At 42.4% G+C, this 24,387-nt stretch overlaps 1 protein-coding gene across 1 annotated transcript in view; it reads left to right on the top strand.

Annotated features, from left to right (window-relative positions):
- LOC308309097 (CUB and sushi domain-containing protein 3-like) overlaps positions 1–24,387 on the top strand; it is a gene marked incomplete at both ends in the record, with an annotated part of 377,797 nt that overhangs the window by 203,348 nt on the left and 150,062 nt on the right. The window contains 3 exons of the mRNA XM_080754567.1: positions 16,834–16,947; positions 17,810–17,905; positions 19,049–19,252. Coding sequence (XP_080610693.1) covers positions 16,834–16,947; positions 17,810–17,905; positions 19,049–19,252 — 414 coding nt within the window. The remainder of the gene's footprint in view (positions 1–16,833; positions 16,948–17,809; positions 17,906–19,048; positions 19,253–24,387) is intronic.

The following is a 24,387-nucleotide window of genomic DNA, read 5'->3' as shown; positions in this document are numbered from 1 at the left end:
ACATGAGTGTGATTTGCAGTTACGGTAGATAAGCTCTATTCATGCCCCGCCCACTCAGCAAATTTCTAAGCAACTTGACGTCAGCTTTGAAGGGTAAACCCTGCTAAAATAACACAGAAATCGCTGGACTTAAAGCCAACAAATCATTATTTCGAACGGTAAAGTAAATTATAATGCTTTGTGCCTTTTACTATCTTGTGTTCTTGATCATGCTATAGCCGTATTTTATACTTTACTATTCGGAAATTGCATTACATTTGCGATCTCTGTGTTAACTCTATCAATGGTGAACCTTGCTTAAATATTAAGGAAACAGTTGCGTGCTCAAACCAGCTTTTGGTTGGTCTGAATGCAGAGCACAAATTGCACCTAGCTCTAAGCATAAGAAGCAGTGCACTCTGATTGCGCCAGACTACAACTCGTTTTAGGACAAACACACCCATCTGCATTAAATAGGTGCAAGATCATTTAATATTTAAACACCGGGGGAAAAGCATATAAAGGACACCTGCGGCATTCCGAATAGGATTAGCACGTTGTGTGCTGTCGCTAGCGCCGCATTACCCAAGGCGGAAGATAGGGAGGCCCCTTAGTCTTGTTACACTCACAGACATCATACATCCGGTACAATAATATTGTATGCAAATAATTAATAGATTAACTGCATACCACCCAAGCTCTTACTGTTTGCAGAATAATAATTATCTAATACACACAAAGGTGTGTGTGTGTGTGTGTGTGTGTGTGTGTGTGTGTGTGTGTGTGTGTGTGTGTGTGTGTGTGTGTGTGTGTGTGTGTGTGTGTGTGTGTGTGTGTGTGTGTGTGTGTACTTGCAGTGCCAGCTACGCAGTTGGTATACTAACAATATATGCATTGTGGAAGCTCACTGCAGGCCAGTTCATCTCAATCCCCACATCTAGCATACAAAAATTGATTTCTGTCTTTCTGTAAGTATTTATGTGATAATATATTCACATTTCAGCTGCATGGCTGTTGATTTGAACCCCATTTGGACAGTAAGTGCATACATGTGCAGTATCATGTGCATTTGTATTCATAAATAACAAATTGTTAATCATAGCAAAGATGAAATGGAATAAATATAGCTGGGGGGGACTGCAGTGCTTGGAACACATAATAAGCTTAGTGAATAAAAAGCTGCTCCTTCTTCATTCATTTGTGACCCATCATTTAGTTGTACGACCATGCTCATATGTATGCTCTTTGCGTTGCTAATTTTATTTTTCACTGTTCGAGTGTCATTAAGGTGCAGTGCGTATCTTGCTTGCCTTTTAATGTTTAATTATTCTGTCTGAAATAATGGTTGTAGTCATAGTTCAAAGAATAGCTCCACTTTTTGTATCTACAGTATATTCTTTTTTTAAGATGAATTATCTGTGGCAGCCAACCTTTGCCTTGGGCACTGCTTGTAAACACTGGACGGCCAGCACTGCCCCAGAGGATTGTCTTTTGTTTACAACACCAAGTATTGGGATATTAGTTTTTATTTGTTCTGTTGATCCTTAAAAAGTCTCTCTCTCTCTCTCTCTCTCTCTCTCTCTCTCTCTCTCTCTCTCTCTCTCTCTCTATCTCTCTCTCTCTCTCTTGTAATGTAATAAAAGCAGTGCAGTAGTATAATACAGAGTAAAAAACCTCAGTGTTAATTGTCTCCGCCAGGCCAAAGGCGTGGCCAAGACTATGTTTTGCATCCTGTCCGTCCGTGTGCGTCCGTGTGTGTGTGTGTTGTGTGTGTGTGTGTGTGTGTGTGTGTGTGTGTGTGTGTGTGTGTGTGTGTGTGTGTGTGTGTGTGTGTGTGTGTGTGTGTGTGTGTGTGTGTGTGTGTGTGTGTTTGTCCGTTTGCAAGCAGCTAATCTCCGGCATTGTTGTTCCGATCGTAGCGAAACTCCCTGGGTTCCAGAGCAAAACCTCTGTCCCATTATTTTTCTCAAAAATCACACAAATCGGTACATCTCTATAGTCATGTGATCAAGACAGATCTGTTTGATTTTTCATATTAATTTTTCATCCTGATTGGCTGACATTGGATTCCAAAGTTTGTAGGATTGGTTTTTAACAAAATGCCTCAAATCATGAATTCCGTAACATTTTGCATGCACATTCCCATGAGGCAGAGGAAAAAACGCCATCCTTTTCAGATTGGCCTTGATTTTTTCAAAACACATTTTTGGAATGAAATGCCTCAAATCATGAATGAATAGCCGTGAAAGGCCTATAGAAAGAAATGGCACCCTTTTCACATTGGCCTGTTATAGTGCCGTTAGGAGACCACAATAACCTAGCTGACCTGGTGGAGACCTGTGCTCCGAAGATAACTTTTTCTAGTTCACACTATTTCCTTTTTTTGTGTATGCTTGTATTTAGTCTTGGGTCTACATTTCTTTGGTGTAGTAAGTTGATTTGGATGTATAACACCTTTCTTAAACAAAGTTTACAAAGGCCTTTACCTAAAAAAAGAAAAAAATGAAAACGGGGACTTCCAGGTACTGTAAGCGTTGTAAGGGATGGCAGCATAAGTCTTAGCTCCTTCTAGTCAACAGCAAAAGTGTCCCCCCAGACCAAATTCAATAAGAAGAAAACTCTGAATGAGAGGAAAATGGCAATACGGTAGGAACTGTATTGCTGAAGTGCTGAACAAGGGGTTACCTAATATTACCAAGGAACATTTTTACTTTAAAGGTCAATTTGTTTTAGGATGCAATTCCATTTTCTCTCTCTCTCTCTCTCTCTCTCTCTCTCTCTCTCTCTCTCTCTCTCTCTCTCTCTCTCTCTCTCTCTCTAGTAATAGATAGAAGAGAACTGAAGATTTGACCTTTTTTTCTCCAAACCCATGGTATTCTAGTCTAATTTAACAAATGTTAATGTGTTGAAATAGGTAAGCGGTGTGTTGATGGCTTGTTGTCACCAAAGTATCTCAAGTGGCATTCCGTCAAAAGAATTATTCAGCGAACTCCTGAACCACATCACTTTGTCTGTATAGTGGGCTGACCAATGCCCGATATCCCTGGCGGTGTTTGGCTTGCTGCGAGAAACCTTTGAAATTGAACAGCCCCATCGCACACCCAAACAATACTCAGCACAGGGCAGCAGGCAGTGCAGAGAATGTTAGAGAGGTAGGGGCTGAAATAGTCCGGCTTTATCCTTTGTTTCAACCTTTCAGTTTTTTGGATAGGCTGGCTTGATTTCTTTTGTCTTCTCTACTCTTTTGTCATTCTCATCACCATCTGTTACACTTACAGTTAATATTGAGTGCCTTCTATACATACTCAAATGCAGGACATGTACAGTACATGGGACTGTGTAACGTTAATCTGGATTTCTACCTGCTTACACAACACTTAGATTTTTGCTGCTCTTGGGTTTTGGTTATTTACCTCTTGAAATGAGGTAAATAAGTAGTATAATCTCACATGAAATATTATGCTTTGAGACAGATTGTGTTGTTTAAATGTGGTGAAGACAGTTATTTCCCTGTCTTTTGTTTTAAAATTAACCTGATCTGCGTATCTACTCATCATTACGAACTGCTACTCTAGCGGATTATACACCTGGTGGTCGGGCTCCCTGCAAAAGCTGACTACTGACAGAAACTAATAATTAATAGCTGAATGAAAATACTAAAGAGAGCGGAATTTGGAGGGCAATGGTGATGATGGTATGGTCGGGGTTGCTTGGTTGGTTATAACAAATTGCAGCCTAGAAACAGAGTTGGAACAGCATGATATTAATCACAGATTGTCACGGTACATGATACACAATAAACTATTCATCATTGGGGGGAAACACAATATCTAAAACAGTCACATTAACATCAGAGATTAGTCTTCTTGAAAGGGAAAGATTGAATATCGTCACTGTCGTGAATGGCCCTTTATATAACTTTGTTTTTCAGTCTCTTGTGTCAGTCACTGCTATAACTACAGTATAGGGGCACCCGCTGGCCTAGTGGTCAAGTCGCATACCACATACTAGGCTATGATGTCTGCTGGCGTCGCCGGTTCAATTCCCGATCCGGACGACCCTTGCCACATGTCATTCCCCATCTCTCTCCCCATTTCCTGTCAGTCTACTGTCCTGTCAAATAAAGGCATAAAAAGCCCCAAAACAAATCTTAAAAAAAAAAAAAACCTACAGTATAGCACTTATTATGAAGAATAGATACTTTAATTAAATTAAAACAAATGCTATTTCTAGAAGTTTAAAATATTTTTGCTTATCATTCAAACCGTTCATTAAGGTGCAATAAGTGTTAAATGACTACTGTGGGCCTAACGTAAAATCTCTTTGAAAATGAATACTATTACACTACATGTGTGTCCCGCGGCAGCACCGACCGCGCCATCATCTCACTTATAAATGTGTTTACAAGTGCGATGATGGCACGGTGTGGGTAGGTTCATTGATATTAATGAGGGTGGCCTATCTTATGCTAATTCTCTCAGGACAAGTTTGGCCAAATAATCAGTCATCAACGGGGTGGGGGGATAACCATAGGGGATAGCGGCCTCAGTGGCTGCTGGGCCGCCATGGCCGCTCCGTGGGACGCCAAATGCCTGTGGGCCGCCAGTTTGCCCACAGTCGTTACTCAGGAGATACTAGGACTAGACAGGTCTCAAAACCTTTTCAACCACCATGATTACTGATGATTAGCGAAGTCACCAGGACGTTGTCTATGGAAATAGTTAGTATGGGTCAGGATTTACCTGGGTGGGAAGACGAGAAGCTCGGTTTGTCTGGGTTCAGTTTGAGGTGATGAGAAGACATCCTGTGAGATGTCAGCCAGACATGCGGCGATCTGCTCTTCCAACTGAGTGGCAGAGGGGGGGGAGATCGAAACACATATACACGCACATTGGTGGTAGAGTGATTTCAGTGTTGTATCAAGGCATGGTGATGAGTATAGCAACATCTACCCAAGTACCCATACATTTTTAGAGATGAATGAGGAAAACAACCAAGGATAGAAATATCCAAAGATAACTTGTATAATGTATGTAAGGTACAGCAAGCAACCACCAGCTCCAGAATGTGGAAAGAATTCTGTTGGGAAAATACATATTCTGCATCATTCCTAAGAATAAACATAGATTTTAATCTGCACAACTGGAGGCTGTGTTATGTGGGGGGGAAATAAATAAATAATTGCGACCGTAGGGAGCATTACTATCAAAACCTCCACGGGCTGTCCGTCTGTCTGTCTGTCTGTCACACGTCACACGTCACACTTTTGCCCTGCTCATATCTCCACAACCGTTGCCCCCATCCATGCCAAATTTTGCACACACACTCCTTACCTGCCAAACTACAACCTCCAAGGACCCCCGGAGATCCAGGGACCCCCAGGTCCCTGGGGGACCCCCAGGTGTAAAAAATGACCAAATGTGCAAAAATGACCAAATGACCACCCCAACGGGGCTGCTCACGGGGAATTCCTGGGGACCACCCACTCCTGGTGCTCCAGAATGGATGCAAAAGTGGTGACGCCCCCAGTGGAGGACCCCCTCCACTGCAGCTCACATAAAATGCCGTAACTCGGGCTGGGAGCGTCCGGGAGAGCCGGGGCCGGTACCTATTCGTCCGCCAAGGCTACGCGGAGACCCCACCCCTCATTTCTCACATGGCCCTCTTCTAGCGCCACCTTCAGGCCCATTTTTAAAACACATTTTTGGCCACTGCTCCTACAGTTTTTGCCGTAAAATCACGCAAATCGCTACACAGTATGTCTACACTCATCCCATCAACATGAATCTGTCCCATATAGCGCCACCTTCAGGCCGATTTTTAAAAACAAATTTTTGGACACTGCTCCTAGAGATTTTGCCCTAAAATCACGAAAATCACTACACAGTATGTCTACACTCTGAGACACTGGCAAAGAGATTATGACATAAGGTCTTATACTCAATTCAGTGTCTGTGTCTCGTAAAAAATGGGAAGAGTGGTCTGTTTAAAAACTCATCACAAAGACCTCTGTGTAAAGAATAGGTTGTCCAGATGCCTGCCTCATTGACACCTTTTTATTTTGTTCTAAAAAAAACAAAATCGATCATAATCATTCATAATTGTTTTTTGTATAGTTGTATAGCTAGAATTACACATTGTTGTCACAAAATCCCAAGGCTCAGCTGGGAATAAGAAGATGAGATATGTACTGTAGCTATAGGAGCCACAACCATCTCTGCCTTAAAAGTCAATCAATACAAACATGTACAGTAATCGATCGTACTAAGTCTTCAGGAAGACTGGATTGATGCAAGGATTAGTGTGAAACATTCCATTCAGACTTCTGAAGTGGCAAACTGAACAACATGACAGGCTGTACAGCAGCTTCCATTAATTGGAATACTGAAAAATACTTTTACCCTATGTCAGTTTATAATACATGCTGTATGCAACATTAGTGCAAGTGGGGCCAATACTTAATTAAGTGTGCATGCATATATATATCGGTAGATTACTCTGCTCATCATCACACCCACACCTGAAAAATGCTCATAATGAGACACTGGTTATTATGATATCCCTGTCACGAAGACATACAATCACCTCTGCATTTGACCTGGCTTTTTATAGCTTCTCAGCATTATGATATTATGATTAGTGGTTCTTATAAGTTATATAATATATCCATAATGGCTACCACAGAGTTTGTCACAGTCCAAAGCAGGAGCATTGAGCGGTTGCAGTAATACATCTTTAGCTTGTGCGTGTGTGGGTGTGTGGGTGCGTGCGCGTGCACATGCGCAAGAGGAGGACAGCGAGAACGAGTGGGAGAGTGACACAGAGGCAGAGTTTTAGTTCTCAGTTTGAAACTCAGAGAAAGAATGACTTGGAGTGAGAAAGATAATGAGCCAGAGTGCAACGGTAGTGAGAGAAAAAGCGAGAACGAGACCGGGTGCCGCTGAGAGTGATTATGAACAAGCTGACCCCAGGGGCTGATTGTTGGCTCGTCAGTGATGATGTTCAGTGGAGAGTAAGATTGTGCCTCGGGCCACCCTGGTGCATGGCTTCCTGCATCCCACGCAATAGCCATTCTCCTGCCTGTCTGCCTGAGTGCTTTACGCTATACAGTCAATGTTGGCTACCTAATAAGATCCATGAACTCTGCTCTGGACCCTTACTGGCACAGAATGAGTTTTCAACACAGGGACGCAGAGGTATTTCCAAGGATGTGTCTTTGTAAAGATTGGTCTGATTTGAGGGAATGGTAAAACTTCACCCAGTTGATGAAGTGGCTGAGGAAGAAAAACTAAAATATCAAAAATAATCAATTCAGGTAAATGTGTTTTGCAACCGAAGGTCACAGTTTACTATGAGAAATGTCACAGCGTGTAGACGTATGTGTATGGCATTTTTACGGTCTATGGGCAAACCCATGGACCGTAAAAATGTGTCATCATGATGTCATCATGCTCTGATGTCACTGTGATATCAGGGGAACCACTCTGCCAGAATGGGCTTGTCGCTCTGACATCACGCACTGGCTTCACTGTGATGTCACACTAACAGAATCCCTCTTATGCCCATATATGGAGTTCTCTGATGTCATCAATATTAATGATGCTCTATTAGAGAGATCACTGTGATGCCAGGGGGAACAAATCCCTTTTATGCCCATATATGGAGATCCCTGTGATGTCAGGGGAACAAATCCCTTTTATGCCCATATATGGAGATCCCTGATGTCCACATCACTGTGGCGCGACGTCCCCCTTTAGGCCGAGGTTGCTTGTCACCCTGAGGCGTCTTACTAGTAATTATATACACTAACTATTAGTAATCAGATACGGTATCTTCTCTCCTCTCCTCTATCTTTCAGCTTCCTCCTCTTGTCTTCTCACGCTTTACAATACCCATTTCTTCCCTTCCTTCTTCCCTCCTTGAATCCGTAGAGGAGCGTTTCTCCCCAGGATATAGGCCTAATGGACAGTATGCGCCTTTTGCCAAGGTACTGTGCAGCCGTGCTCCCTGCCAAAGGGCTGATGCAATTTCACCGTGATAACAGATCATTAAAAATATATGTGACTTTGCTGTCATACGATCCCCCCGGTCTCTGTAAATGAGTGTTGTGTATGCTGAAAGTCTGTGCTGTCACAAAGCAGGTATGACAGGTCGCTCTTACATAATTCATAGCCAGAAGGACAAACATGTGTTGCAATTTATTCATACCTTTAGCCACTGCTTTTGTTATGAGAGGCTTTAACACCTTTCTAGATGGACCTTGTGTGCATATTGCCTTGAGTCATGGCTACAGTGCCTAATACAGTACATTGGCTCATGGTGGAAATGGTAATTCATTGTCCAACATTCAAACCTCTGTAAACCTCAATAAATATTTTCCTTTGAGGTTTCACCTAAAATACAGTAACTGCTATTTTCCATCCGTGTAATTTCTTCAACCATGGAGTTGTAATATATTAGATCAGTATTATTTGAATACACGGTCAAGGTTGCTAAGCGAGCATTGACAAGTGTTAGAAATGCTTATTATGTGCATTTGGGTAATGCAGTGGTAAAGTACCTTCCAACCACTGGCTGCTGGCCTAGCGTTCCAGGTGCATACCACATACAGTATAGGTGCACTGTAGCCTGACAGCGTGTCGCAGGTTCGAATCCCGATCCCGGCAACCATTGCTGCATGTAATTCCCCATCTCTCTCTCCCTGTTTCCTGAGCCCCCAAAATATATATATATATATTTCTCTGGATTAAACCCACCTTCAAAAAGAGAACATGTACTGTATCTCATCCTAATATTCTGTCTGTGCTGTGGAGAGAGTCGATATACGAGAGAAGTCAAGGATCAGTGATTAGCCTCCACTGTATATAGTAATTCCATAGCACAGAGGAATAGATTGATCCTCTTATCATGGCCTGTTATCTATACCAGCTTCTAGATAATACTTAATTCCAATTGGCTCAAGGGTGGCCACAAGTTTTCGATAAGACACTAGCAGAACTCTTATCACCGTTCGAAATGGATACACTAGCAAGGTTTTGACTTTTCCATTTCAGCAATAAGTAGATAAAAAATGTGTAATTAATACAACTTAATGAAGGTCCTCCTAAATGAAACAGCCATGTCAGAATGACATTTTGCTGGCCTTTGAATATTGTGTTAGTTCATTCACCAGACTAGTTACATCAATAAACCGTAGTTAAGCAGTAGTACTTTGTGCAGCATTTATTTTATTTGGGAATGCATACATTTGGGTCTAGTTCTTAAAAACCCCTAACCATACAAATATGTTTTTATCTTCTTGCAGCAGTGAGGACATTTTGTCTGAATATACTGTAGGTAAAAAAAATAAAAAAAAGTGACTCGATTGGCCATGTCCAAAGAAACTACAAGAGAAACTATTACGTTATGAAGAAGAAAGTGACAGAAAGTTTGTGACAGAGTTTGAAAGTCATAGGGGGCTGTACGTGTCCACAGAATTGTATATTTTTTATTTTTCCATGGCTGAATGGATTGGATAAACAAAAAGGCAAACAATGAATGTGCAGAGCGTTTTCAAAGCACACAGAGGCTGGCTGTCTACTACTTAGTCATGACAATTTCTTGGTTGTAAAATGAAATTAATGAGCAGTACCCACTATTTTCTAGTTGAGGTTTCCAGGGCGCCCTGCCAAATGTAGAAAACGCTAGCCGCCAAGAGCGCTGAGTCATGAGGCGCGGCACTGGGAAGAGGAACGGTCCTCCTAGCATGTCTTAACCAGTGGTGTACTGTAAAGTAACTAGTTACTCAAGTACTTTTGTAAATGTACATTTTTCAGTATTTTTTACTTTACTTGGATTAGTTCCACATTTCAGTACTTTTACTTCTACGTCACTACAGCCACGGACATTTATTGGCCGTACAACACACTTTGAGTGCTTTGTGCCAAGATGTAGGCCAGATGTAGGCCAAGCTTCGTGTCCCGGACAAAGCCAGATGTTGGAGCTTGGCTCCTTCCGCAGCACCTCTCAAAAATATGAGTGCTTAATATTTTGACACTGGCACCTCAAAAGACACTTTCTGTAGACACAGCCTCTTAAAGAGCCATTTGGTGATGCTAGCATTCTGTTTGTTGTTATCATCACAATGTGATCTGCAGCATATGCCCTTGTTTATGTCAGGAAGAGGACACTGTCAGTAAAGCCCAGGCGACGATGAAGAAGCCAGACAAAAAAAGGAGTGCAGCCAAAGTTTATAGTGCAGGGAACAGTCAATTAGATACTGTAGGTTGTCCTCTCTATTCCCTCCACCCTACCTGTTTTTATCTCTCTACTTAAAGGGATAGTTCACCCCCCAATTTTATTGTATATTTTTTTCCTATTGATTACTCACCCCATGGAGACTTGAATTCATGGATATTTTCTTTATTTTTGTCACATTCCTAAGCCAATAATTGGATGACCATCAGTGGTTCCCTATGGAGACAGAAAGAGCCTGCTTTGGTTCCACAAAGAGTCTCCTGAAATGATTGGCTTAGGAATGCAACAAAAACAAAAACTATCCATGAATTCAAGTCTCCATGGGGTGAGTAATCAATAGATAAAATGTCATTTTGGGAGTGAACTATTCCTTTAAGGTACCTACTGTATAGGTAATGATTTGTTTCTAAACACATTATTATGTGACATAATCATGGTTGAAAACATGTAAAAAATGATGTGAAGTATGTTTTACTCAATTGTGGAGTTAGACCACTTGAAAGCAAATATCTTCAATGATGCACCACGGTTTTACTGTAACTTTGTAACTGTCATAGACAGGACGTGTGCGTATCGTCAGCCATCACAGTCAACCAAGATTTGTTTTGGCATTCTCCAATGTCACTCGGCAGAAACACCCGATCTGCAACTCACAAGATTGGTTATTTTTACTGTGCGGCACTGATGTTTGAAGAGGCATAGTGCATATGTACCACACAGCGCATCTCAACAGCTATAGGCTCTGTGCATGACTGTAGTTCCCTTTTCCAGAATTCCTGTTTCCTTTTTCTTGGTCAGTTTCTTGTAGCTTAATCTGATTGGCTCACGGCTCAGCAGCAGATTTGAACCGGAAACACACAAGAAGGTTGTGTGCTTCAAATTTGCTGCTGAGCCAATCAAATGAAGCTATGAGAAATTGACCTGGAACAGTTAACGGGTATGCCACCATCTGGAAAAGAAAACTACAGTCATGAGCAAACTCAGAGCCTATAAGGAATAGACCATATTCACCTGGCGGCCATGTTTGAAATTTGCATTGAAAACTGTACCTACATAGGGTGGCAATTCATTATCTTAATGGCAAGATGGCTGCTGTGTGAATATGGTCAATAGAGTAGCCATGTCCTGACGTCACTCGTTCATCATCCCTTGGTTCCTGGAAGTAATTTCTCTATGGAGAATAACATTGGGTCATCTTAAGATCGTCTCATATTATTTTGCTATTTCCACTGCTTAGATCTGCTATTTTCACTGGTTTTGTGTGACAGTCTTGCATGATGAGGTGGGGCTTTAATTTACGAAAATAGCAACAATATCCTAGTTTGCGGACTATTTCTGGTTTTGCTCACATAAAAAAAACGACAGATTGATACCTTCTGAGCATTGGGTGGAAATGTGCACAACAACTGAGTTTTCTGAGTTGTGCAATGATGCAGCTGCATCTGTTGCCAAAGGACCTGATGTTTTTCACTGCTTTAATCGATCATTATGACTATATGTGACTGCTTTGTCTACAGTATGATCCCTTGGGTTTCTGTAAATTTGTGTACTTTTGTTGAATAGAATCTTACAGTATGTGATTGTATTAAAACAGTTCCCAGAATCCATTAAAGATCAGAAAACCACCAGAGACCACAGAGCTACAAGTCTCATTGCATTTTTCAAAGAATATCTATGGTTTCAGAAGAAAAGAAAATTAGATTACCATCACATGTGATTATGATCAACCAGTAATTGTTTTGCCTCTGCGTTTTCAGTTCCCATTGAGATTACAGTATGAGATAAGCACTAATATCATGATCACATACCCAAAGCAACATGGAAATTAGATTGGAGAGGCCAAAACCCTCCTGGCAGAATTCAAGGTAAAGCATACAGTATACGTAGGTTCGTACCGTATGTGCTGTACTACAGTGTAGTATGCATAAATACAGACACAAAATGTGACACCCTCTGTCATTTGAAAGTGTGTAGCATTATTCTACCACTTCTACTGCCAGAGGACAAAAGATTCATCATAGTCTTGCATAAATTAGGTTACAAGTTTACGATGATTTATTGACTTAATAGCTGGACGTGATTACAATAGAGGAGCAGATTGGAGTCATGCTCGGATAGCTTTGGATTAGAGAGAGAAATGAGCCACACTGTGTGTGTGTGTGTGTGTGTGTGTGTGTGTGTGTGTGTGTGTGTGTGTGTGTGTGTGTGTGTGTGTGTGTGTGTGTGTGTGTGTGTGTCTGTGTGTGTGCGCTATGAAGTGCAACCTATTCTACATAACAGAATCACTGCTTAGCTGGTATGCTAAGCAGTGAGCCCTCCCTTAGGGGAGAAGCATCTCATATTCAGGCATTGGATCCGCCATAGGCAGCCTTACTACTCAACAGAAACAAAGAAAAGCTGGGAATAGATCAACCTGCTTGTGTTAGAGCTTTTGTGTGCGTAAGTTGTCCTAGTTCGTGATTCTGTGTGTGCAACCATATGCTTGCTGTGTGCAAGCTCTCCCTCCCTCTCTATCTTTCCCTCACGTGGCACGCACGCACGCACACACGCACGCACACACACACACACACACACACACACACACACACACACACACACACACACACACACACACACACACACACACACACACTCTGTTGGCTTTCCTTTGTCAAAGTTTCCTGGCTGTCATTTGCCGTTGACTGCTGGCTGTTCGATCTATTTCATGTCGCACTGAACAAGTAGTGAGTCACCTTTATTATAAAAACAGAAATTGTTACACTCCCATTCCACTCCCTCCATTTCTAAAAATGTTTTCTCTCCCTTTCTTATTCTAACTCCCTCCCAATCTCTTTGAAAGTTCCATAGCTGGTATAACAGTTTATGATACGGTATTGGGAGTCTATTAACCAGGGAAATTCTAAACTGCCACAGAGTGAGGATGACAGGTAGCTCTTACATAATTCATAGCCAGCAGGACAAACATATGTTGCCATTTTGTGTTTGTGTTACGAATGTCTTGAACACCTCTTCAAATGGGCCTCCTGTGTATTTTGCCTCAAGGTGCCTGTAGCGAATGCAGTGGCTCCGGGCAAAACCCGTTTTCAGGTACATTAGCAGTGTGCCGAATGGTGTCCAACTGTCCATTCTTCACAGCACACCCTATTAAGAGTTTCCATAAGTTGCTGTTTACCAGTTGGAGTCTTCTTTTTTTTTCTTTCTTTTTTTATGGTTCGTTGTGCTTCCCACTAGCAAACTCAACAGGATGTGTGGTTCATGTTATAGCTCAGGGGTCTTCAACGTTTTCAGGCCAAGGACCCCTAGATGAAGCAGGGACCCCCACAACCTGTTCATAGATTTCATATAGTTTCATTGTTTGACAGCACAATCATCAGTGTATTTTGAATTCATGTCAATTTTTGTTTTCAGATATTTAACCACTTGAACTGTCAATACTTATTAAACTTGACCTTTCACTCTGTACTTAGTCTGCTCTTTTTCCCCTCTACACCAAAGCTCTTTGCCAAAAATAGCAGCACTACAAGCTCACAACGCCTCGCATCATGAGGCGTTGTGAGCTAGTAGATTTGCTATTTTTGGCTAAAGTTCTCAGAATATGGACGCTAGGGTTCAAGTGGTTAATATAAAAAAAGAGAAAAAAGTTTCTATCACTCAAAGACTTGGAGGACCCCCTGTAGTAACTCTGAGGACCCCCTAGGGGTCCCGGACCCCCTGTTGAAGACCCCTGTTCTAGCTTGAAAGAAAACCTGTGAATTATTTGTATGAATCTGACAGTGACAATAGTGAACCAGTAAATCCTGGGTGTTAATTCAACTTTGAGAATGTGTATACTGTAGTGTATATTGACCCGTAATAGAATATAAACATAACTGGTATTCAAAACCACTCCATATGTTATTATTTGTGACATGTAATAAAAGACACAACTTCAAGATCGGTTACTATTGGAGAACTGCTTTACCGTTATCTAGAGGAACTTTGTCATGTTTGCCTCTACGGTACATAGACAGAGGATAAAGAACAAGAGGAACATTACTCTGTTATGTTTCATGAGGAAGCGGCTACTGCAGAGTTTCGCTGTTAAGCAAGGATATTTTTCACAGATTAAACCCACTTGTCAGCATGGAGAGTAGTGGTACTATCTCATACTAATATCCTCGCTGTGCCATGCATACATCTTCATCAGGTGAGAGCGGGGAGAAGGCTGAGATGAAGGGACATGCAGAGCGAGCGAGATAGCAATAAGGGAGAGTGTTGGCAAAGAGGAATGTTTAGCTTCCATACAATGCCTGGGCACCAGAGGGTGAGATCGAGGCTGTTATCTGCTTCAAAAGAGCACACACACACACCCACCCACAAACACAAACACACATATGTGCACACCAGATCCAGTGATCCAATCGGCCATGTCCGTTCATTTGGTAGGAGAGAGATCAGATTACATTCAAGGGCATGTACACCCCGATATAATCAGAAGAAGTTAATTGGAAATATTCATGTGGGAAAATTTTTACATAATTCTCTCACGTTCATTGTTCTTAATCTTAGTAGATCTAATTATTATTCTTGTGATAAACAAAACCGTTGTCATTTTGACATGCCATTCAGGAAAGGTCTTATAATTAAATTAAAGGTTACTGGAGGATACTGTAGTCCTGATAACGCTGTTGGAAAAGCATCATGATACATGACTTTATTTCTGCAGTGTTTAACTGGTGTTCCGCACCATTAGGGCCAGGTTTATAGTGCTCCTAACAAGGCTGACAATAGCCATGGTCAGAATTAACATATTTTAGTAGTTATTTTGTCATTCAAGTATTTTTAATTAATTTTACAACAAATATTATGCACAGCTTAAAAGGGACAGACAAACAAAGAAGAAAAAACAGACCCAAAAGAAAGAGAGAAAAAGAAAACAAAAAGAAAAACAAAGGCAGTCGAGCTAAGCTAATCGGACAACACCCCTTCCATTCTTAGATTATTATATCCATAGTGAAAGAAATAGTCTTTCACTATGCCTTTAACATTATTCCTCCTGGCAATCATATATTTGTACGAAGCAGCCTCAGTCATACGTTGAGTCCAGTCTGCGAGCCCCGATATGGAAGTGCTCTTCCAGTTTCTCAATATTAGCCTTGCTGCTGTAATAAGTCCTGCCGACATTGTAGTAGTTAAACCACCTGAAGGATGATGTTTGTGAATCTGCTACCAAGCCTTGTCAACATTGTGACTTTCAATCAGAATGCTGACCACCACGTGAAGATGCTGCCATTTAGAATGCATGATTACAGTACAATAAATATGAGCGTGTGTGACACAGTTTAGGATGCTTCTGAAATGGAAGACGTTTCCGCAGCTATTTATAGGCCTTATACAAGCTCTATTGCAGTGGTTCTCAACCTTTTCAGGCTGTGACCCCCAACATAATCATATTTTAACTGGGGACCCCCATCCCCACCCTGACGAGCACTAAGAGTTGAGGCATTACATTTAGTATAGTCTCTCAATGACAGACAGAAAAGTGAAAAGAGGACAAACTTTTCTTTGAGACAATTTCAGATTGCAACACTGTTCTATTGTGAAAATAGCAGATCTACATGCTCACAGATCTACAAGTTGTGAGCACGTAGATCGGCTATTTTCACAATTTCTGCCTCTAATAATTGACAATTTGGCCAATGTTTACTTTGTCATTTTAGAGGTATTAAAAAGTCCTTCAATTGTCACTTTAGAAATGTGCAGATACCCTCTATCTATACACTTTAACTTTATGTTGGTTTGTTGTCAAGCTCTATTGAAGGCAGTGTACCAGTGGTGTAATGTAACTAAGTAGATTTACTTAAGTACTGTACTTAAGTACAATTTTGAGGTATTTGTACTTTACTTGAGTATTTCCAGTTTCAGTACTTTTACTTCTACTCCACTACATCTCGGACCCAAATATTGTACTTTTACTCCACTACAATTATTTGAAAACTTTAGTTACTAGTTACTTTGCAGATACCGTATAAAGGATTATATTATAAAACATACATTAATCCACTTTAGCCCTATTTTAAACGGGGGCCGCTCTCCATTCCCACATGCTGCCATTCCGAGTGGCGGCATTGAGTGGCGGCACTTCCATAGAGGTTAGGGTTAGTGTTGGAATGGGGGGATGTCGGAATGGCAGCATGTCGGAATGGGGGATGCACCCATTTTATACCTAGGCCATTTGAAAATAACCGATCTACAAGCTCACAACGCGTCGCATCGAGACGCGTTGTGAGCTTGTAGATCTGCTATTTTCAAACGTTTGGTACTTTTACTTTTGGTACTTTAAGTAAATGTTGATGCCAATACTTTTGTACTTTTTCTCAAATAAATGTTGAATTCCAGACTTTTACTTGTAACTTGAGTATTATTACAGTATATTGCAGTATTGATACTTTTACTTAAGTAAAACTAATCTAGTTGGTGCGTGTAAAGCAAATTAATCATGTCTGAACTATTTAAGTGCCAAAATTATGAAAAGAATATTACAGATATTTTGTTTCTCCCCCCTTACAGAGAGCATTTATATTACTCTTCATTGGCAAAAGATCAAATTCGATGCACTCTGTTTCTCCATCTCTCCAGTGCTGTTTGGTCAGTTTGTGGTGTTCCAGACGTTGACCAGTGATGTGGTTGAGATCTTCGATGGGCCCTCCACAGAGTCCCCTCTCCTTTCTTCCATATATGGATCCCACTCAGGTAAGACCAAAGTTCTACACTTGAATCCCTACTGTATGTCTTTGGCTCTGACCTCTGATCATTTGGGGATACCAGCACATGGGGAAGCCCGGGTGCTTTTTACAGCTGAGATTAATTGAGTTGATCACAGCTGTTTGGAGCCACGGTGTCATTCCCCGTTTGAATACAACGCATAAGTAGATTTTCCCTGGGGAAACTAAAATCCAAATAAGGCTTTATGCTGTCAAGACATTTTTCCCCCTGTCTTCTGATCATGATATAATGGAGTATAATAACGATACATAATGATTGCAAATGAATAAATTCCTCAGAGATGCCAATTAAAACAACTGAAGCAAAACTAGTGTAAATTGTTCATGTCGCACTCTATGTATAAATTAGGTCTGGGCAGTTTCTAATGTAAAACATTTGCATTCCAGCTCATTCCAGCCAGATGATAAAAATAATTGAGTAGACCAGATATTGCTAAAACAAGCTTCATCTGCTGTGGTATTATCACCCTGATTTTTAACTTAATCTTCTTCATGATATTTCTCCCACAAAATTACACCCATGATGTCAAACATGTTGCTTTGCGTCATCATGGTGTAGGCTGCATGACAAGAAACAAATTGATGCTCGGGCATATACACATACAGTATACAGGAAAAATACACAGAAGAATTAGTTTTTCCCCCACACATATGAACTCCTCACATCACATGTGACTTAGGTTCAGAATCAACAAATTGTCCCTTTAATCGGAAGTAGCAGGCTTAGTAACATATTATAGTATTTATGCATCATTCGATGACAATTGACAATAATGATATCCAAAACTGTAATTTTAAACTTTGTATTCTCTTGTGCATTCTCCAATTAGGCGAGACTCTCCCATTGAGTTCTGGAAACAAGATCACACTTAAGTTTACCGCCATAGGACCAGAAACATCCAAAGGATATCACTTTGTTTATCAAGGTAACTTATTTTTCCTTTAGTCTTTCTTGAGTGTGTGTGTGTGTGTGTGTGTGTGTGTGTGTGTGTGTGTGTGTGTGTGTGTGTGTGTGTGTGTGTGTGTGTGTGTGTGTGTGTGTGTGTGTGTGTGTGTGTGTGTGTGGAACGTCTTCCTCAGCCTAGTAGGAATGTGCATGCACAATTTCACCAAAATTGCACTGTGTGTAAAAAACAGACCAATCCTGCAAACTTTGGCAGCCAGTCTTAGACAGTCAGGATGGAATATGGGAAATTAGACAGATCCATGTTGATCACATGACTATAGAGATACTGTCTACCTATGCATGATTCATGGACTGAATCTGCAGCAGTACTGTCAACATGTGTTTAGCAAAAATCAGCCTTATGGTGGTGCTAGAACAGCCCATATGGGGCAGAGGTTCTGAATTGGCATCCAGGGAGTGTATTTGCCCCGACCGGGCCTACGTTGCCGGAGATTAGCTGGTAACAGACAGACAGGCTGACACAAGGATGGACAGGGGGCAAAACATAGTCTCGACCATGCCTTTCGCCCTGGCGGAGACGATAACGGTTCAGAATCTACAGCTTGGTATGCTGCAGATAACGAATACACCAACATAGCCAGCGTATGTTTGCTTATCAACAACAGATAAATATCGGTTAATGTCAGCTTTATTTGCCGATACCGATATGGACCAAAAACTGCAAATATTGGCCGATACCGATGGTGCATCCCTGTACACACACACACACACACACACACACGCACACACGCACACACGCACACACGCACACACTCACACACTCACACACACACACACACACACACACACACACACACACACAGTATATATAAAATAGAGCCTTGGCCTTGCATTCATCACATAAAGGGGCTGTTCAGCAGGGTGCTATTGACTGTGGTTGGGGATGGCTGAGCAGCACAGGGCAAAGCAGAGCAGAGGGAAGGAGCCTATCCTGCCACAGCTGACTGGATTGACTGATGACCTGCAAGGAGATTCAGAGGGGCTTAACCATTTCTCTCTGCCTCCTTCCTCTCCCTGTATCTCTGCCTTTCTCCCTGCCCGCCTGCCTGCCTGTTAATTTCTCTCCCTCTGTCTCCCTCCCCCTGACTTTGTCCATCTTCAGCTGTGCCCAGGACCAGTGCCTCTCAGTGCAACTCAGTCCCTGAGCCTCGGTTCGGGAAGCGGCTGGGGAACGACTTTAGCATTGGCACGGTGGTGGTGTTTGAATGCAATCCAGGCTACACGCTGCATGGTTCCAGTGCCATCAGGTGCGAGGCCGTGCCCAACACCTTGGCCCAATGGAACGGCACTGTGCCCACATGTGCCGGTGAGTGACCTGATTCGGGTCCCTAGCCCCACACACGCACGCACGCACGCACGCACGCACGCACGCACGCACGCACGCACGCACGCACGCACGCACACACACACACACACACACACACACACACAAAGTTCTTTACTTTTGGAATAGTCAATACACTGCCTCCCAGAGTGAATATAAACTCTTGAAAAAGGTATGGATAACATGCATTAAACCTGGTATTTATTTAAGGAGCTGGTCTCTTGACATCAGTTTAGTCTGTTGGCCAGCATTCATATCAACTGACAGGAGTGCACATGAATAAATGTACTCATATACAGAACCTGTAAATGCAAGCAGATTCTCATGAGGATTCACCCGGCCATGCACCTGCACACACATACATAATTAAACAAGAGGACCAGCATATACTTGCATGCACGCGCGCACATATGCATGGATCCAAGAATTCTGAAGTCTGAGGCAGAGCTTTGTGCTCGAAACGTTACAGATTTATTTGGTGCAATAAAGCGCCCGTCGCATTGGAGCCCTCAGTGTGCGAGCGCTATTTATTTATCTTGGATCCAAGACTAAAACACGTTTCTAAAGTTGACTTTTCTCCTGGTTCTTTTCTTTTGGGATTCTCAACACACAGTATGAATGTGTCCATGTAAACTTGTGACAGACGACAGTCGGGTTTCACGAGTTGTCTTTATTTTACACAAGTAGCTTTACAGGATCACATTAGCGACTTTAAGCAATGGACGGCTACGACAGACGGCAACGGTAACCGGAAATGATCAGTGCTCGATATATAAACCTGCCGCCGTCGCAAGCCGTCTCTACAACGCCAGAAGCTCCCTTTCCACGTTGTGGCTACAACGTATGCTGCATAGACACGTAGCCATGGGAACCAAAGAGTTCAGTAAAGGGGGACCCCGTCGCCGACGGCTGTTTGCTTAACGATTTTAACTGCTATGGTGATTACGTCATAGAAGCCGTATTCCGCCTGCCGTTGCCGTCCTGAAAATCGTCTAATTTACAGTCCCTATTATGTTGCCTGCCACGCGGTGGTATAGATCTCCAGATCCTGTAGCTACAATCACATTTTCACAGGAAAGCAGATGGTGTTCTGTCCGGACAATGGCTCTCCCTGAATGTTTGTGGCGATGATTTATGATCCTGTTGTGCCTTGATTAACGCCATGCACAACAGGTGTGCAGCCACATCAAGCTCTGAGTCCAATTACAATTAGACTCAGGCCAGGTATGGCTGCTTAAATCAGCCATCCTCCATTCCACACAGAGACAACATCAAATCTGGCGCAGTATTTATTCAAGAAGCTGGTCTCTTGCCATTTGTCTATGTAGGCTTTTGGCAAGCATTCACAGAAAGTGACAGGAGTGCACATGCATGCATGCACTGGAAATGTACTCATGTACATGCAAACAGATTCACATGAGAATTCACCTCTCACACACACACACACGCGCGCGCGCGCAGTGATGCAGTAGACATGATACAGTGTATACTATAGAGATTTATCAAAGTCAGGCGGTGTGCCCCGCCCACCAGTAAGTGGCAGCAGCCAGTGAACTCTGGAGGCTTCAAGCCAGGGTTCACCTGAGTTCACAGGCAAGTGGAAGGGGAATAGCAGTGCGTGGCACGTGTGTGGTTCAATTTCCAAACAGCGTTTTTTATCTGGAGATTGAATCTGGCTGAAACATCTCTCCCAGTGGCAGTGTACTCGCCCAGAATAATGGATATACTTTCATGGCAACTTCAACCAAAAAAACACTATGCTCAATTACTCTGAGCTGCCTTATTGGAGATGATGGCAGGCAGCAGACGGCCGTGTTTCTGCCCAGTACCAGTGTTTAGAACTTACTTTCCTCGGCTCCTTGCCCAGGTATGATTGACCTGGCTTGTTACACAACTCTTGTTCTGTTTTGTATGCTCACATGAGGAGCTGTTGTTGGATCACAATTGGCTTCGTTGTGCAGTTGAGCCGGCAGCACAACGCTTCATGATTTAATTAGCCTTGCCTGAATGAACACGTGATTGTTTTGGTGGCGCCCATCAAGTTTATGAGGAGGAAAAGATGCTAACAACTAAGTAGTGGTCTGTTTTGTTGGCTGTGTTTATCTGTGCGTTTTCAGATGTCTGAAAGTATATACCAGTAAGGCTCCCTAATCGGGAGATAAGCGTAGCACATGTAGCGCTTTTTTAGTGTTTTTTTTTTTTTTTATCAGCCTGATGGTGGCGCCAAATGGGACTAACAGATCCATGTTGATGACATGACTCTAGACATACTGTGTACCGCTTTGCGTGATTTTAGGGCAAAATCTGTAGGAGCAGTGTCCAAAAATGTGTTTTGCAAGAATCAGCCTCATGGTGGCGCTAGAAGAGGGCCATGTGAGAAATGAGGGGTGTAGGTTGTGGTTTGGCAGCCAAGGAGTGTGTGTGCAAAGTTTGGCATGGATAGGGGTAACGGTGGCGGAGATATGAGTAGGGGAAAAGTGTGACGTGACGTGACGTGACGTGACGTGACGTGGCGTGGCGTGGCGTGGCGTGACGTAACGTGACGTGACGTGACGTGACGTGACGTGACGTGACGTGACGTGACGTGACGTGACGTGACGTGACGTGACGTACAGACAGACAGACAGACTGACAGCCGGTGGAGGTTTTGATAGTAACTGCGACCTGACGGTTGCAATGAAAGTGTTTTTCCATGTACAGATTATGTACTGTACAGTGTACTATTTTATCTAATTTCTTCAGTTCATATGAACATGATCAAAATGAATTAATAATGTCTTAGCATTAGCAATTTCCGTGTCATTTAGGACGCCAAGGACACCCTTACAAAGTAGTATTTACTGAAGTTATACACTGACAAATTTGTATTCATATAAAGATCACAATTTCCCTGCAAATTGGACAGCATTGAAATACCGTATTCATTTGGATGTCCTTGGGTGAGTCCGACCCTTGGAATTAGAATACTGTATTTATTGCAGTATGATTCTTTTCCTGTCCACCTGAAACTCAGCTGAATGCTTTCAGATTCATGGACTACCATGATCTGTACAAACTATAATACAACACAGGCAGCCCACACAAAATACTTTACTGTAAAATACCAAGAGGTATAACAATGTGCCTCATTAGTTTTTTTTTAAAGTAGGCCTATCAGCATCTTTTGCTAAGTAACTTCTCTCTGGCAATTAAATGTTCTGACTAACTGTTGGTTCATGCACAAGCGTAGGAGAGAATTGTGGACCTTACAAGGCACATTTTGGTGGTCCACAGTCAGATAAACTAAGCTGTCAATTAATTGGTCTTTTTAACAGTGGGCCACAGCCGGCTACTCTGGGCAATAAAAATCTCCTAGTTGACGTTCCTGACGCCATTACCGTACGTCCTCCAATGGGTAAACAAAGCAACACATGAATTTGATTGGCTATCTCCAGACGATTAAAATATATGTCACCAGTACTTAAGTACTGTACTTTTACTTTTGGTACTTAACACTTTGCCAGCCGAAATAGAATGGCTTGTTGGTAGATTAGCCGTGAAATTTCTATTATTATATTATGATCTGAACAGCATTCATTTTACAAGACCATCAGCGCAATATCATGTAGTCTTCATCCCCCATAACCATCACGCGATCCCCGTTGTATTCTCACCACAGTCACCAGTGAAATTCCTCAATCTGCATTGGCTTAGAGTGGCGGTTTTGGCCGAGGCATCGTCTCCCCGTGCGTTTCGCGTGCGCGATCCGTTCGCGTAAATGTGGGCTCAAATAATCCAAGTATGACTCTTCAGTCGATGTGAACATTTTCGCTAACTTAGCCCTTAGCACTCCAGCTATGCTAACGCTAACGTCTAAACCATAAATGGATGGGAGCTGGGAAGCTATAGCAGGGAAACTGGGAAAGGACCTGACGTCACTTCCGCTTCATGTCAGAGGAGCCATGCGCTATCGATGGACGAGCGGTGACTAGGGAAGGTTAGACGATCGCCGATTTTTGGATAAAAATCATTTATTTCGTTTTTAATGACCCAGTATGGTAAATTCCGGTCTGGCTGAGACTCCTTGCTCAGATGTCCGGTATAAAACGGTTTTAATATGGGCATCTCCATACGGCTGTCAAAGTGTTAAAGTACATTTTGATGCCGATACTTTCGTACTTTTACTAAAGTACATCTTGAATTGGAGGTTGTGGTTTGGCAGTCAAGGAGTGTGTGTGCAAAGTTTGGCATGGATGGGGGCAACGCCAACGGTGGTGGAGATATAAGTAGGGCAAAAGTGTGACGTGTCACGTGCCGGACAGACAGACAGACAGACTGACAGACTGACAGACAGTGGAGGTTTTGATAGTAACTGCGACCTGACTGTCGCAATAATGTAACTTTTTGCATCCTTACTTGCGCCAACGTAGCGCACATGTACTACTTTTGGTGCAGGGCCACTAGCCATTTAGGGAGCACCTTTGTTGGTGACGTCACCACCAAAAAGTGCGACCTGATATATATATAACCAGGTGCAAGTTGGCACCTCGACAGAGTGCCAACTTGCCCACCCACATACATACAGACAGCAGTACTGTCTGTATGTATTTGGAAAGTAGTACTTGTGCGCTCTGCTGGTGCACAAGTAGGTCATATTTGGCCACGAGAGCGCGAGGAGCAAGTTGGCACCTCGACAGTGTGTCGAGGTGCAGTCTCTGCTGGAACTGCGTTTCTAGTTAGTGTGGTTGCCTGACGGGCAACACACTGTAGTTGTGGGGAAACTTTCTTTTCACTAGATAAACTTTTCCGCTGCCATTGGAAATTGATGGAAGATGCAATTGGAAATTGAAGAAATAACATTTGAGGAGTGGTGCTAGCTAGAGTATTGGTCGAGCTTCACATGACAGTTAACTTGCTGCAGAATATAGTCACGGTCGGCAACCACACTTGCAATTTCCAATTGCATCTTTCTAGTTATTTTAGTGTGGTTGCTGTAGGCAACACACTATGGTCCGAGAACAACAGAGACACTGTTGTCATGCTTCACTTGACACCACAATATTGTACTGTATATAATAGAAATGGTAAGACGGAATTCAGTTCCCATTGGATTCTGGCGCTTAGTCACCTAGTCATCA

Source organism: Nannobrachium achirus (genome assembly GCF_963921795.1).
Source record: "Nannobrachium achirus genome assembly, chromosome: 2".
Taxonomy (NCBI): domain Eukaryota; kingdom Metazoa; phylum Chordata; class Actinopteri; order Myctophiformes; family Myctophidae; genus Nannobrachium; species Nannobrachium achirus.
Note: the sequence above shows the minus strand (reverse complement) of the source record. Positions and strands in the feature narration are given on the sequence as shown.